This window comes from Nesoenas mayeri (genome assembly GCF_963082525.1).
Source record: "Nesoenas mayeri genome assembly, chromosome: 2".
Lineage (NCBI taxonomy): Eukaryota > Metazoa > Chordata > Aves > Columbiformes > Columbidae > Nesoenas > Nesoenas mayeri.
In genome coordinates this window covers 130,839,622-130,853,989 of record NC_137543.1, presented here as the reverse complement: position 1 = coordinate 130,853,989, position 14,368 = coordinate 130,839,622, and the positions used below count along the sequence as shown (strand labels likewise).

The 14,368-nt window shown below is 38.4% G+C and overlaps 1 protein-coding gene across 1 annotated transcript in view; it reads left to right on the top strand.

The window, feature by feature from the left end:
- The window catches only part of DNAH11 (dynein axonemal heavy chain 11), a gene marked incomplete at both ends in the record, with an annotated part of 131,608 nt that overhangs the window by 32,952 nt on the left and 84,288 nt on the right, over nucleotides 1-14,368 (top strand). The window contains 14 exon segments of the mRNA XM_080364203.1: nucleotides 264-424; nucleotides 1,185-1,255; nucleotides 1,258-1,301; nucleotides 1,305-1,314; nucleotides 1,317-1,336; nucleotides 1,462-1,615; nucleotides 2,403-2,437; nucleotides 2,441-2,520; nucleotides 5,485-5,623; nucleotides 8,687-8,698; nucleotides 8,702-8,779; nucleotides 8,910-8,927; nucleotides 8,931-9,065; nucleotides 9,069-9,104. Of these exon segments, the coding sequence (XP_080220329.1) occupies nucleotides 264-424; nucleotides 1,185-1,255; nucleotides 1,258-1,301; nucleotides 1,305-1,314; nucleotides 1,317-1,336; nucleotides 1,462-1,615; nucleotides 2,403-2,437; nucleotides 2,441-2,520; nucleotides 5,485-5,623; nucleotides 8,687-8,698; nucleotides 8,702-8,779; nucleotides 8,910-8,927; nucleotides 8,931-9,065; nucleotides 9,069-9,104 (993 nt within the window).

Here is a 14,368-nt window from a genome sequence, read left to right as displayed (position 1 = left end):
GGCCTTGGCTTACTAAGTGGCAATGTGTTCTGCTGTAATAGCTCTATTAAAAAAGATCTTATGTTACACTTGCATCTGTATAAAAGCACAAGTGCCTCGAGGTGCGTCTAATACTTTGTAATTGGTTGTACTAGTTGTTATTCATAAGTGGCTAGGAATGAGGTGTGAGACCTACTGATGACAGCTTCAGCTTTGTGATGGGTCTCATTTCTGTCATCTGAATAGCTCCTACCTGGCATAATGGCTCTGCAATGGCTTTCTAGGTCACCAGTTGCCCAGCTTTTGCTTGGGTGTCACAGCTACGCCATAGATGGGATGATGGCCAGAAACACTGTTTTGCCAACATTTGCAATATGCAGTTTCAATGCTTTTATGAGTACTTGGGAAATACCCCTTGGCTAGTTATTACACCTTTGACTGACAGGTGGTGACTATTACTAACAACAGTGTCTATTTCAGTGAATACAAAGTTAAATGTTTCTCAGAAGTTCAGTATTCTTTCATACCTCACTTGCATTTTATAAGACACCACGTCTTTGAGCATGGGTATGCATACTTGGGTAATGGTATGATTTTAATGTCCATTACTTTTAAAATAACTGAACTATTTCTTGCATATTCAATGTCTAGTCTGAAGAAGAGTATGAGTGGATCTATACCAAGGTTAATCAGGAGTTTTCAGCAATATTGTGTTTGTTAAATTCCAAACCAGTACTTTTTATTTCATGCAAACAGTAGAGAATTCTTCTGGCAATATTTTGGCTCCAAAACAGAATTTCTTGTCAAAATCAGTGATGCAGAAAGATGCACTTAGGAATCCTGGCTGCCTTCATGCTTATGACCCTTAGTTGAGGGGGACAATCCTGGGACTTAAATCTTTGAAAGAAACAAAACCCCAACTGCAACCTCCTGTTTCCTGTCTTGTGTGACCACTGATAGGATATTCCTTTTCTCTTAAAATGTTGATGTGGTTGGTTTTATATCCAAAATAAGCATTTTCCAGTAGTGCCACATCATGGTTTTACATGAATGTGGAAGAGCTACGTTTGTGGTTTAGGACATTAAATTATAATCAGAAAGTTGACTCATAATATATCACCCATGAAACATAAGGTTTGAAAAAAAACCCTCCCAGTGTTGCAGATGTTCCTTGCAACGCTAACAATCACTTTTCTTGTGTTCAGGTGTTACATTACTCTAACCCAGTCTCTCCACTTCACAATGAGCTGTGGTCCTGTGGAACCAGCCGGCACAGGTAAGAGACCACCAAAGATCTCAGCTGTGCTCTTGGTATGATGGTGTAAGTCTTCAGTTGTTTGAGCAGATGGATTACAAGGTGAGATGTTCTGTTAAGCTGTATGAAAATAGAATACAGTTGTTTTAGTTTCTTTTTGATACGAAATATATTGGAAATTGTTGCTTTTAAGAAAAAGATCTTGAGTCTTTCACTTTTTATTTTAATCTGTGGGGAATATCTATAAAGGTTTGGTCCAGACAGGAGCTTGGGAATGCTTTGATGAATTCAATTCCATCTTAGAAGTTCTGTCAGTGGTGGCAGTACAAATAAAGACTATCCATGATGCCATTATGAACAAGAAAAATAAGTGGTTTAGCAGTGCTGCTTTATTTTCCTATGCAGTCTATAAATACTGAATCAGTACAATCTTCTCCTGGTGTTCCTCTGAGATGCAAGTCCTTTGTAAATGCAGTAAGGGAGAAGATGGTAACATTAAATCACCTGCATAACAAATGATATTAAATAACAAAAAACTTTCTCTTCAAAATGTAGCAATAAACCTGAGTGAACTCCTGGCCCTACAGGAATCCAACAACTTTGCTGTTGAAACTCTGATCTTGTTCAAGTTCTGCCATATGAAAACATTGTATCACGTGGGTGAGAAGTGTGATGGGCTTCAGCCTTGGAAGAAGTCTCAGGGGTTCTAGGGTTTCCCAGTATTTTTGAGACATACCTTGTGTTTCCACCACACCATATTCTCCTTCCTCTGCTTCCTTTACTCAGTGCTGCCTCTTGGCCCTTTCAAATTCCCCACATCCCTGTCAGTCTCATCTATTCTATATGTTTTAAAAGACAATTCCTCCTATAGCCATACTTTAGCCATATGCTCTCTTTGTTGCTCTAACACTCCAGTCCTTCCCTTCCAAATTCAGTGCTGGCCAGAGGCACAGATTACTCAAAGCTGGTGCCTGTCAGGGAAATGCCTCTCTCTGTTTGCTCAGCTCCAGTAAACCCTCGCAGGCACTTGCCTTGGCTGTTGTGAGACTGGGTTCAGGCCTAGAAGCACCTTTGTTATCTGACCACTCATGGCTGGCTTTGTATGATGCAGTTGTTTCTGTCTAATCCAACTGTAACATTTCTTCAAGTATCATCTATGTTATAACAGATTTTTTTCTCTTTGGTGAAAACATTACATTGAAGTAATCAATTGGAATGTTTATTATGATGAACCCAGGATGTGCAGGTTGGACAGAACTACCTAAAAAACTCAAAGCTCTGTTCAGGCAAGTATGCTATAGTGTAGTTTTATGGTATACAAGTATCTCAAGTCTGCACTTAGAGTACATATTTCACCTAATGTTACCAGCCTTGGTTTGCAGTGAATTGCAATTTGGGTTTGATTCAGCATTTCTGTGGAAAAAAAAATAAAATCAGTATTCACATTGTGCCTGCCTGCACACCGTAAGTGCAAGAGAAATTAAATGTATGTATTGCCTTTTTTAATCTACTTAAAATTTTAACGGTACCTGTGAACACATGGAATGTACTTAAATATATGCAAGAGTATTTGCTGTTTTGTGGTAAGTCTAACTATCACATTCTTCCATGGTTTTAAGCATGCATGTGTTCATAGGTGTTTTGTAACTACCAGTTAAAAATAAAGCTGCATACCCTTGCCTAGTAAGATATTGGATGTGTGTTTGAGAAGCTGTGAAAAGTATTGTGCACAGCAAAAAAATTAGTATGCTTTTGGGCACTGTAGGACAGTCCATTATCTTTTTCTTAAAGTACTATTCTTTATATCTTAACAGTAGTGCTGCAAGGAAGAAAGTTTCCAAAGTGTAGGAGCTGCACTTTGAACCATGTGGTAATGATCCTTGACTTAAATGGCATGGTGCTTGCTTAAAAAAAAGAAATGTCATTTGAAATCCTTCCTCCTTCATTAACACTTTTCACTGGTTTAATCAAGACTTGAGAAAAAAAAAAATATATATATGTTTTCATTTCTCAACATATTGAAGTTCAATGGGGCAAGCTGCAAGGCATTGCCAGGCTGTCTGGGGAGGCACAAGTAGAGACGTGCAATCTGGGATCTGCTTCTCTGAGCAGTAAATCCCTTTGATTTTTTTTTTTAAAGGCAGAAATTTAGGGCAGAACTGGGCATCACTGTGGCTTTTGTGAGCAAGCTGAAACACAGATACTATTTTCTTCTGTATTAAAAGTACATCAAGATTTTGATGTTTGATTTTTATTTCTGCTTTAGCCATGGAATTCCTGACACACCATACTCCTTCATGCTTTAATTGAAGAAAGACACAAAGTTTGCTAAAGTTAGAAAGCTGTTTGCTCAGGCACACCACATCCTCTTGCCAATCAAACATCCTGCTTGAGATGTCAGGACTGGGCAGCAGCAGTAATTAGCTTTCTTGTTCTTAGAGCCTAAATTACAATCATTTGTAACAAGCAGTAAGTAACAAGTGTTTACGAGGAGGAAGTTAGGCTTTGAATTCATCTGCCTATGCAAAGACTGTCAACTTAGCCATTGCTTTACCAAGCTTTCTCATAATTGCCACATCAGATCCCTTCAAGGCAAAGCAGGATGAGTGCACACCAAGGGAACGATGTTGGGTAGCCCCTCAATTCAGAACCTGATACAGGGGAGGGCAAGGTGACAGGGACTCCATCCACTCATTCTGCATTTGGACAGTCAGCTGTCTTGGCAGCCACGTCCTCCACAGTCAGCTCGATGTGATATTTGAAAAGAGAGGAGGAAGGATTGCTGTTGCGACCACGTGTTTCATCTCTCATTGGACTAACAGAGCATAGAAAATGCATGTTGTTACTTTTTTTTTTTTTTAATTTTGGAAAAAAAAAGAGTAGGGAATGTGAAATAATACTAATTAGCAACCTCTCTACTGAAAGTCAGATAATTGCTTTATTTGATATGCTTTCTATAATGATTTTCTTTGGTTTTGTTGCTTAAAAAAAAGAATTCAAAATGTACTTGCTACATGGAGCTGAAGTGTTACCTTTACTCAGTTGTCACAGAAAGAAAAAGCCTTTGGAATTGAAATCTACACTGCTCCATTTGAGACTCAGGAATTTAGTGCTGTAGCTTATTTCTGTAGTAGCTCTTATCCATTGTATAAGGCACAGGAAAGGCTAGGAGGTAACTGGTAAAGCATTAAATCCTCATATTTGTCAACTAATAAAATCTCATGAGGTAGAGAAGATATATAAAATACTACCAGCCCAATGTTTCTTGTGCAAGCTATTATTTTAAATGCAAGAAGGGTGTTGGTTACCTTAGGTAGAATAGTGTATAACTTTTTATAATTGACCACAACGCAGATAGCAGTGCTTTTTTGGGCTTACGAATAAATGCTTCTGAGGGAATAGCTTACTTAAAAATTGTTTAACAGATTGGTGCTTACTCTTTTTCTAGACTATACATTATTGATTTCTGTCAGAAATATATTGCTGGAATAAACTCTCGGTCTTATTTTTGTAATATGTGAACATGAATTGGGAACAAGAGAAATATTTGTGTTCGTCAGTACTAAGAAAAGCTCTGAGGGATAAGTTTCCTGGTTTGCAGCTGGCATGAAAACCAAATTCAAGGTCTCTTCTCTGCTACTATGTAGCTTAAGTAGTGATTATTAGCGAGGAAATTGTTTAGCCTTTGCATTATTCCTTCATGTTACACTTTGAACTGGAGTTTTTTTTCTTTTATATCATTAAAATGGCCATAAGTTTGTTCTAAAAGTTTGAACTAAAGGTTATAGTTAAAAAAGAAACAGTGAAACCTCCAAAAGGAACCATAACCTCATGTAAAAGAATTAAAACCCTGAACAAAAATAACATCCTTTTAAAAAAGTCATTTTTAGCAATGGCATAGTGTTGCACTTGTCTTCCAGACCCTGTAAAGCTGCTTACCGTGTCCTGCAGTTGCTGGTGGCAGGTGACACTGCCACTGCAGACTGTGCCTGCTCTGGGTTGTACCTGTCTCCCAGCCCTGCATTTCTCCACTGCCTCCTTCATGTACAGAAACATTACTGAATGCTGACAATCAACAGTGCCTAATTAGCTCCTCTTGCTTTGAAGTAAGGTCCTTGTTAGCTTTGACTGACACTCTTAATTGTGCTTTTCTCCAGCTCTGTCTTTAAAAATGTTTGCACACAACAGTCATTTGATTTAAGTGACTTACTCTTATCGTGTTTAAATAACAAATCTGTTTTCTTCCTTAGACCCTGTGCCATGGCTGTCCCTGACATTGAACTGATCAGTGAAATGATGTGGATTGCAGAACAGTTTATTGCTACACGCCTGTTAGCCAAGAAGCTTATTAACTTGTATATTCTCTGCAGGGAACTGCTTCCTAAACAGGTGAGGGTCTGTTTGGGCCTTTTTCTTTCATATGTGTTAACTAACACAGAGTCACTTGGAAACAGTGTGGCTGGACATTGTATAGTAATAGATATCTTTTATCTATATAATCTTATCTTTTATTTTGAAGACACTTTAAATCACATGTCTATCCTTATTAAATTGTTAAATATGAATTTAGAAGAAAGTCCCATTTCCTCTGATCTTGGACATTTGTAATGCATTAATTTTGCATTAAGTAATTGTATATCACTGCTTCATACCTGGGATGGTTGAACTGCATTGTGCTGTTGTGTAGTATCTATATTAGAAATATAAATGCCTGGTGGAGAAGAGAAAAACCTTGAAGTAAGAATTATTATGAATAACAAATAATGTATTCTGTTTGGATGTATGTTGTTTAAGCTTTCCTCAGTAAGTGGAGGATTGTTTGAAAATGGAAATAAAGCATTGCTAAAAAGTTCAATTAGTATACTAGGAAGAATTAATATTCAGAACAGTTATCCTAAAAATCTACAATTTATAAGACTTTGGAAAGTCTATAATTTCTTCCCCATATGCATGCTGCTTACTCATTTCCAGCTGAACCATTTTTCACAAGACATTCTTAATATTCAGTTTTATTAGTGAAATAAGAACTTGGAGAACCCTTCAGCCTTAAGCCATAAACTCTAGCAGGCAGGGCCATTATGAAAGCAAAAGCAACTTTATATTCATGTATGCATAATTTTGAAATTATCTTTAAATATCGTGGAGTTTTTCTGACACATTCTTGCAATATTTCTAGAGATAATGAGTTTGAATGTTGTACATCTTAAGACAGCAATATTGTCTGCTTTACTAGAACAGGGACTCATCAACTTTAATGATTACTTTGTCCTGGAGTAATTTTCTGGAGTCAGAAAAATCACTCGTACATTTCTTTTCAATTTTAATATTAATAATAGTGATACACAATGATACACAATATTAACATTTGAAGCAAAAGCTAGAATGTTCTTGTTATGTTTTGGGTTGTTGTTTTTGGTTTTGTTTTGTTGTTTTATGGGTTTTTTTAATATTATTTGTTGTAATAGAAATGAGAGAAAAAAAATCCCTTTGATTAAAAATCTGGGCTGCCACAGAAAACATAGAGCAGTTCGGAGAATTCTTAAAATATTGGTCCAGTGTTGGGGCTTTTGGGGTTCTCAACAAACCTTTGGTGGCACTTAGGACCGCAGCTGATGAAACTGCTTCAGAAGAGGGTTGTCAGGGATTTCAGATCATATGCTGTGAAGGAAAGGATTTCTGGTCCTGTCATCCCATGGTAAATAACCTGAGTGTCTTAAAGTCTTTGTATACTGGACAGTCCACATGACAGGCTGCTGTAAAGGTGCTTGCTCTTTAACAGCCCATCAGACAGCAAACCAACAAAAAATTTGGAAAAAAAAAAAAAAAAAGTCTTACCTAAATCTAAGAAAATCTCATTAAGCCCAGTATGTTCCTAATATTTTCTATTTTCCTAACCATCTCCATGTTTAACTTCTTTTGCTGGGTGTAACATTTATAAAATGTAGAGACTCATTTTCATTGTGGACACTCAGTATCTTTAGTACCTCAGAAAAAAATGGCAGTTTTTCTTACTGATGATGAAGTGTTCTGAAGTTGAAAATTGCTTTTTGTTTTCTCTTCCTTGTGATATATCTTTTGTATTTGATTCACAGTTATGGAGTGCTGCTATCGTGGAAGCTGATAGTGACAGCTTTTAAAAGTCGCATTTGTTAACTTATGGGTTCACTACTAGTTTTGTTTCCCTCATTTTTGCGGGTGGGGCTGGGGGGTGGTGGTGGAGTTGTGTTTTTTTGTTGTTGCTGTTGTTGTGTTTTGGTGGTGGCTTGTGTGTCTGTTTGGTTTTGTTTGGTTTTTGTTTATTTTTTAAATTTATTTTGGTTTGGGTAATAACACCAACTAAGCTGTATTTATATTGAAGCCTTAGTTGTGGGTGCAGCTAATGTTCTGAAACCCTACCTGCCTGGTAGCCAGTTTGTGTGCTGACAGTAGGGTAGTCACAACCCCAGATGGAGTTTTGAAATTGAGAGTTGGGTAGTTTGTGCACATGAAGGAAACAAACTTTAGACCACCAAGAATGATTCGGTGCATGCTAACATAAGGAGATGGTGGCCATGTAATTCTTTGCTGCAGCCACACAGAGTTCAGAGGGGAGCTGATCATCCACATACTTACCCAGCTGTTCATATGGTAGCTGGTTCCACTCTGCGTGAGCTGCAAGAACACCTTTAAGTGTAGGTGTAGCCTTAAATGTTGAGCTTTTCAGCCATTGCAAAATTGGCTGTTGAGGCGTTTCCTTCAATCATACAAGCTGATGTTGTTCAAATTGTTTACCTCTCCAAAATGTTTCAAACTCTTTTTCTTTCTACTTCTATCCTACCTAGGAAGGAAAGGGAAAGAGGTGAATGTTAGGCAGCCCCAGAAAAGAGAGGAAGAGGGACGCAAGAGCCTATGTGTGATTAAAAAGTTGTGCCTTCTGCATTGGGTATCTGCCTTCTCACTAGCAAGACTTAGGGGAAGATACAGGCTTTTACTCTGCCCTTTGCTTACCAAAACTTTCTAGGCTTTTCCTTTAGGCTAAGAAGATGTTTCTTTTTTCCTTTAATTTTGCTGCTGGAGCTGTTTGCAAAATATGTTGATAGTCTGTCCAGTCTTCTCTTTTGGAAACAGAAAAGTATTGCCAGCAACAGGTCGAATTAGTACAAGTTCGGCAGCAATTTTTTGCTTGCCTTATTTCATCATGGAGGTGCAGTTGCAATTAATACAATACTTGATAGTACAAATGTTATCATTTAAAATATGGAACAAAGCAGTGGAATACTAAAAATTAAACAGATATTCACCCTTTTTTTTTTTTTCTTCTTTACTAGACTTTACTGTCCTGAAACCACTGCAAGACTACAAGTGATTAAAAAGATGTCATTTTACTCTGTATGTAAACTGATTGTTTTCTTCTTAAATACTACCACTGAGTTTTATTTCCTGTGCTAGCATGGATAGTTAATGTTTTCACAGGACCATTACAGCTGAGGACCTCATGCTATCATGTACATTTTGGTAGCTGCTGGATCACTGAAACAAGGAGACAAGAACAGATCTGAAGATCAGGTAAAATCTTCACTTAAAAGCAACTAAGAGCAGGAGCTGTTTCTAGTGTTCTGCCTTTGCATAAAACCAGAATACTAAAAAGAGAAAGATGTAATGCTCTTGCAATGTGTTGTTTACCACCCTTTTCCAGGTGCTTATGCAAGCCTTATGAGACTTCAGTTGGCCTAACGTAGTGACAGATGATATTCCAATTTTCATGGGCCTGATCAGTGACCTGTTTCCAGCTCTGGATGCTCTGAGGAAGAGGAACCTGCAATTTGAACAGATGGTTAAACAATCTACCCTGTAGCTTCTCTTGCAGCCTGAAGAGAGCTTTATTCTCAAAGTAAAAGAATTCATTGCCTTTAATTACTCCCCTTAAGAGTTTCAATCAAAATAATTGCAAATGGGTTGTATTAGACATGAAAGTTATTTTTGAGTATGTCATGGTATTGATAAGGTGTCCTCAGTGTCTTGGTATTTCAAAGGCATTTTGTCATGGTCGTAATGCACCTCAGTATGATAAATATGCCTATAAAGAAATATGCATCCTGTTCAAAAAAATCTGTCTACATTGACAAACATGTTTGTTTGTGTACAGCACCAAGCATTTTGTACTCGGCAGCAAATTAATTGTTCGTGATTATTTATACAGAGGAAAAAAGAGTACAGGAGCAAAAGCCTATAAATAAGCAGGTGTGGATTTGGAATGTGCTTGGTTGTATGTGCCTTTATTGTGTTCTGGTATTTTTGTATGATATAATGCCCATTGTGCTGTGCACTAAAAATGTGCATGTACATGTATGTATGCATGCATATGCTTAAGAATTATCTATAAGCTAAATTAAACACTCATTTTAGTGTGAATGACAAGTAGGGTGAAAAGGTGAAACTTAGTAACACTGATTATTATACAGACCAAATAAAAAGTGTGCTGCTTTGGACTACTAAGGAGGTCCCTTCCCACCCTCCTTCAAGAAGCATCTACACCTGCTGTACATAGTAGCACATTCCTTTGTTAGTGTTTATTGGAAACTGAAATAACCAAGCTGGTTAGATGTGACTTACTTCAGGATTTATAAAGAATTTTCTGCTGTAGTCTATCTTGTTCCATTATCCTGGCAGAAAGGTGAAAGACAATAAGCTATACCTTGGGGTATTATGAAGTTTGCATAGTTCATAATAGAGTATTTTGATTTCTGCTCACTGGGTTTATCAGAAGACTAGTGCTGAGGAACACTGACTTGTTCCTATTGGACTTTAGAAAATTAATGTGGATGCTCTTCACCAAGACAGAAATCCATAAGCAAACGAGGTATTGCCATTCTACAGCTCACAGAACTACATAACTGGAATAAAATTGTTCCTTTAGTGGACTGATTTTGTAGTTTATGGAATTATACCTGCACAACTGTTCTGAGTGTGGAATTCATGCTGCTAAATTGGCGGCAAAATTGTCATAACTGTACTGTATCCCTGGGCTGACACAATCCTCCTGGACTATATGGCTGTAAAACAGAATAAGATTTATTCTCACTTGTTGAGATAACTGCATTAATTAATATAAGCCAATTCTCTTCCTGTTTTCTGGGAGACAAACAGTGTTGCTTGATACAGCAAATCTGCTGAGAAGGTGTAAGTCCATTTATCCTGTTAAAGGAAATAGGAACATGAAGGGGACATGATTTTTGTGAATAATTGTGTCTGTTTAGAGGACCACAGGAAAGGAAAGGCATTCACCTTGTATCCTTTCTCTGTGGTGGCTTGTTCAGCTGGAGGAGCTTCTGGGAGTGCATCACTGTGTTTGTCATTGGAAATGTGGAGACTGGAAAGAGTAAGGTACCTGCCTACTTACACAGCGTGGTTTATGTCTCACATTGTAAACAAATTACCATGGTTCCTACAGAAAACGTTCTGCATGTTGCCTTTGCCTTGGGCTGCAGTGTAGCAACACATGTTCATGCCATCCAGTCAGTCACATGATGTGCAATGGCCAAGCTTAAATGTTACAAGTAAATTCTATGTTGTAAGTGTTGTTTGCATGTCCCAAAGGAAAATTAGTCATCACACCAAGTAATGAGCATTCAGTTTGACAGATAGACTAAGAAATATTTGTTCTGAAAGGAGAGGCAGGATGGTTTAATTAGGCTTCTAGACAGCAATTGTGAAATATATTGCCAAAACACTAGACAAATATTTCTAATAGATAATGCTTGCCCATTTCTGCTACTAAACATTGGCAGCTGTGCAGATTTTCTTCCCATTCAGCACTTTCTATTAGAGAAGATGGACTGCAGAGTACAGCCACTTCAGAATGGGATTCTCCTTTCCTATCCTTAGGCCTAATGGAATTTGAGGCTAAACTAGTACAGAGGCAGGATTAAGTCAGGGTGAACAGTTGACTGAGTGCAGGGTTTTTCAGTCAAAGGCCCAGTTCAGGAACAAAGTCAACGATTCCTATTGTATCAAAATTGTGACACTAACGTGCAGCCTGTGCCTCCTCTTTAGGTGTCGGAAGCACTTACACATACATGAACGTGAAACAAAAGCCTGTTTGGAGTGACCTTAACCCAAAAGCTCTGGCAGCTGATGAGCTGTTTGGTTTTATACACCCTGCAACATGAGAATGGAAAGATGGGAAGTAGCACACATGTTCTTACTGGAACCTGTTCCTGAAGGCATCGTTCTCAATCAGAAACGAATAGTGCCAGAATTCAGAGGAGGTATTAGAGACCAAATTGTTGTGTTTTTCTATGTTTTGGTGAAATGAAATGTGAGTTCAGAGCACTGGTGGCTATGGAAAGATTGGAGGCAGGGCAGGATGCTAGTAGATAGAAGAGTGCTAGCCTGAATGATGCCAATTCTACTGCCTTGAAGGGTAAGTTATTCTCCCCTCAGGCCTATGAAACCTCCCATATCTCACCAATATCATTAAGACTAATGACATACTCTCCTGTAATCATAACAGAAATAGGTCATTATTACATAAAATGCAGTCATTTTGCTGTATCAGGTGTTCACTGAAAATATTTTTGATTTTTACTTTGAATTACCATCTAATAAGCAAGCCAAAGAGAAAAATATGGTTTTGATGCTACAAAAGCTTCTTGTTTTAGTGATGCATTAAGTCTTCTGAAGTTTTAATTGCTGTGCAGTGTTGTTATTTAAGCACTGAACTGATGAGATTCTATTGAAATGTAATTTGCAGGTCTCCTATCATCTCCTCTGAGAGAGCGAGTTAATATTACCCATGAAGGACGAAAATTGTTAGTTCTGGATGAAGATATAGATCCTAGGTGAACTGAGTCACCCAACACTGTTATGGATGGTAACAAGGTGAGCATCAGAGAAGCAAGTACAGTGGCTATCCTTCTACCTTTTTTCACATTTTCTTCTTCCTTTATTTTTCTGGAGATAGTTTTTCAGTGTGTATTCCTTTCTTCTTCCATTCTTATAATTTCTTTGGTTTTCACTATTGCTAAGTAATATTTTAGCATCTGAGTAACACATTGTGTCTTGCTTATTTTGTACAACTAAAAGGCTTAATTCAAGTACCCTATGTATACTGCAAGGTTGATTGTGCCTCCTAGCGTATGAATGGATGTAATTCAAGATGTCAATCATAAGATTATTGAAACTCGTATTTGGAAAGCCTCTCAGTAAAACAGACTGAAGATTCTATACATGAAGTTCTCAATTCACTGTAATTAGGAAGCTAGTGTTAGGAAGTATAAATAATCCAGTTTTAAGCAGTAGTACCCAGCCTTCTTATTCTCTTTTTGTTAATTATACAGTTAAACCAATTTTGTTGGCTGTCCGAAATGCCATAATGCAATGATATCCAAATCTAAAATCTGAATGTAACCTTGGAAAATTGATTTTAGTTTAGCCCATCCTCTTAAGCTTTCCTGTCTTAAGAACTTAAACCTACCTAGTGAAGTGGTCTCTGGTTCCTCAGTGAGGTGTCTCCCTGGGGCTAGCTACATAGCCTGCCTTCAGCTAATGAACAGAAAGTGGCTTTACCAAGGGACGTGTCAGAGCACCTAATTTTGGGCTCCTGCTCTGGATCATTTTCTGTTTATTTCTGTTGACATTGAGAGGGACTTTGCCTCTTCTGCTTCTAGCAGCTTTCAAGAGAATTCACATTGATGAAGCAGGCTAGTCATCTTTTGAATAAATGGAACTGTGGAAAACTCAAACAAGATGAAGTAAAACTTTTTGAATATTTCCTCATCTGTGTTTCTGAAGTAAAAAGCTGTAGCAATTTTCAAATAAAGTGTGTTTAGCTACATTCAAGAAATAGTGTATGTGTGTAGTGTTGCAGACAATTCTTGCTCCTTTGTGGGTCTATAATAAATCCATGCTTGACTTGATCATGTTCTTGTTAGACAATGTATCTTAGCTTGCTTCTGATGCAAAATTTACTGATGATTTCTAGGTTCTGACCCTTACAAGCAATGAACATGTACCTATGACTCCATCAATGTGGCTGTTATTTGAGCTACACCATTTAAGAGCTACTACACCAGCTACAGTATCTGGAGCTGGTGTTCTCTATGTGAATACCCAGGACCTGGGTGGAATCATGGGTACCTGATGACATTAGTTAGCGTTTTTAGGATTAATCTTGAAGATTAATGGGAGTAGACTCCATTATTTATATTAATTCTTACTTCTAGTTTTTATTCTGATAATAGTGGGTGATTTAGTTGGTGGCCATGTATATTCTCAAATATGCAGTTCAGAAAATTTCACCATCAGTTAAGTGTTTTATTTTCCCCTCTTATATGTACTGCTTAATCAAGGCAGAGGTGTGACATGTTGACTCTGTCTGGATGCCAGGTGCCCACCAAACTGCTCTATCACTCCCTCTCCTCAGCTGGACAAGGGGAGAAAAATACAATGATGCACTCATGGATTGAGGAAAGGACAGGGAGATCATTCAGCAGCTACTGTCATGAGCAAATCAGACTTGACTCAGGGAAATTAATTTATTACCAGTCAAAATCAAATTAGGCTAATGAAAAACTTTAAAACATCTTTGCCCCACCTCCCTTCTTCCCAGGCTTAACTTTACTCCTAAATTCTTTGCCCCCAACCTCCTTAGCAGTGCTGTGGGACAAGGGAATGGGGTTTGCAGTCAGTTCATCACAGTTCATCACATCTGCTCTTCCTTCCTCCTCAGAGGGAGGACTCCTCACACTTGCCCTGCTCCGGTGTGGTTTCCCTCCCATGGGAGACAGTCCTCCATGGACTTCTGCAGCATGGTTCCTTCCCACGGGCTGCAGTTTTTCACAAACTGCTCCAGTGTGGGTCCCCCACGGGGTCACAAGTCTTTCCAGCAAATCTGCACCAGCCTGGGCTCCACCTGCTCTGATGTGGGGTCTTCCCCAGATTGCAGATAAATCTCTGGTCCACCATGGACCTTCATGGGCTGCAGGGGGACAGTTGGCATCACTGTGGTCTGCACCACAGGCTGCAGGGGAATCTCTGCTCAGGTGCCCGGAGCATCTCCTGCTCTCCTTCCTCGCTGATCTTGGTGCCTGCAGGGTTGTTTCTTTCACATAGTCTCACTCCTCTCTCCAGCAGAAGTTGTGTAGGGTATTTTTC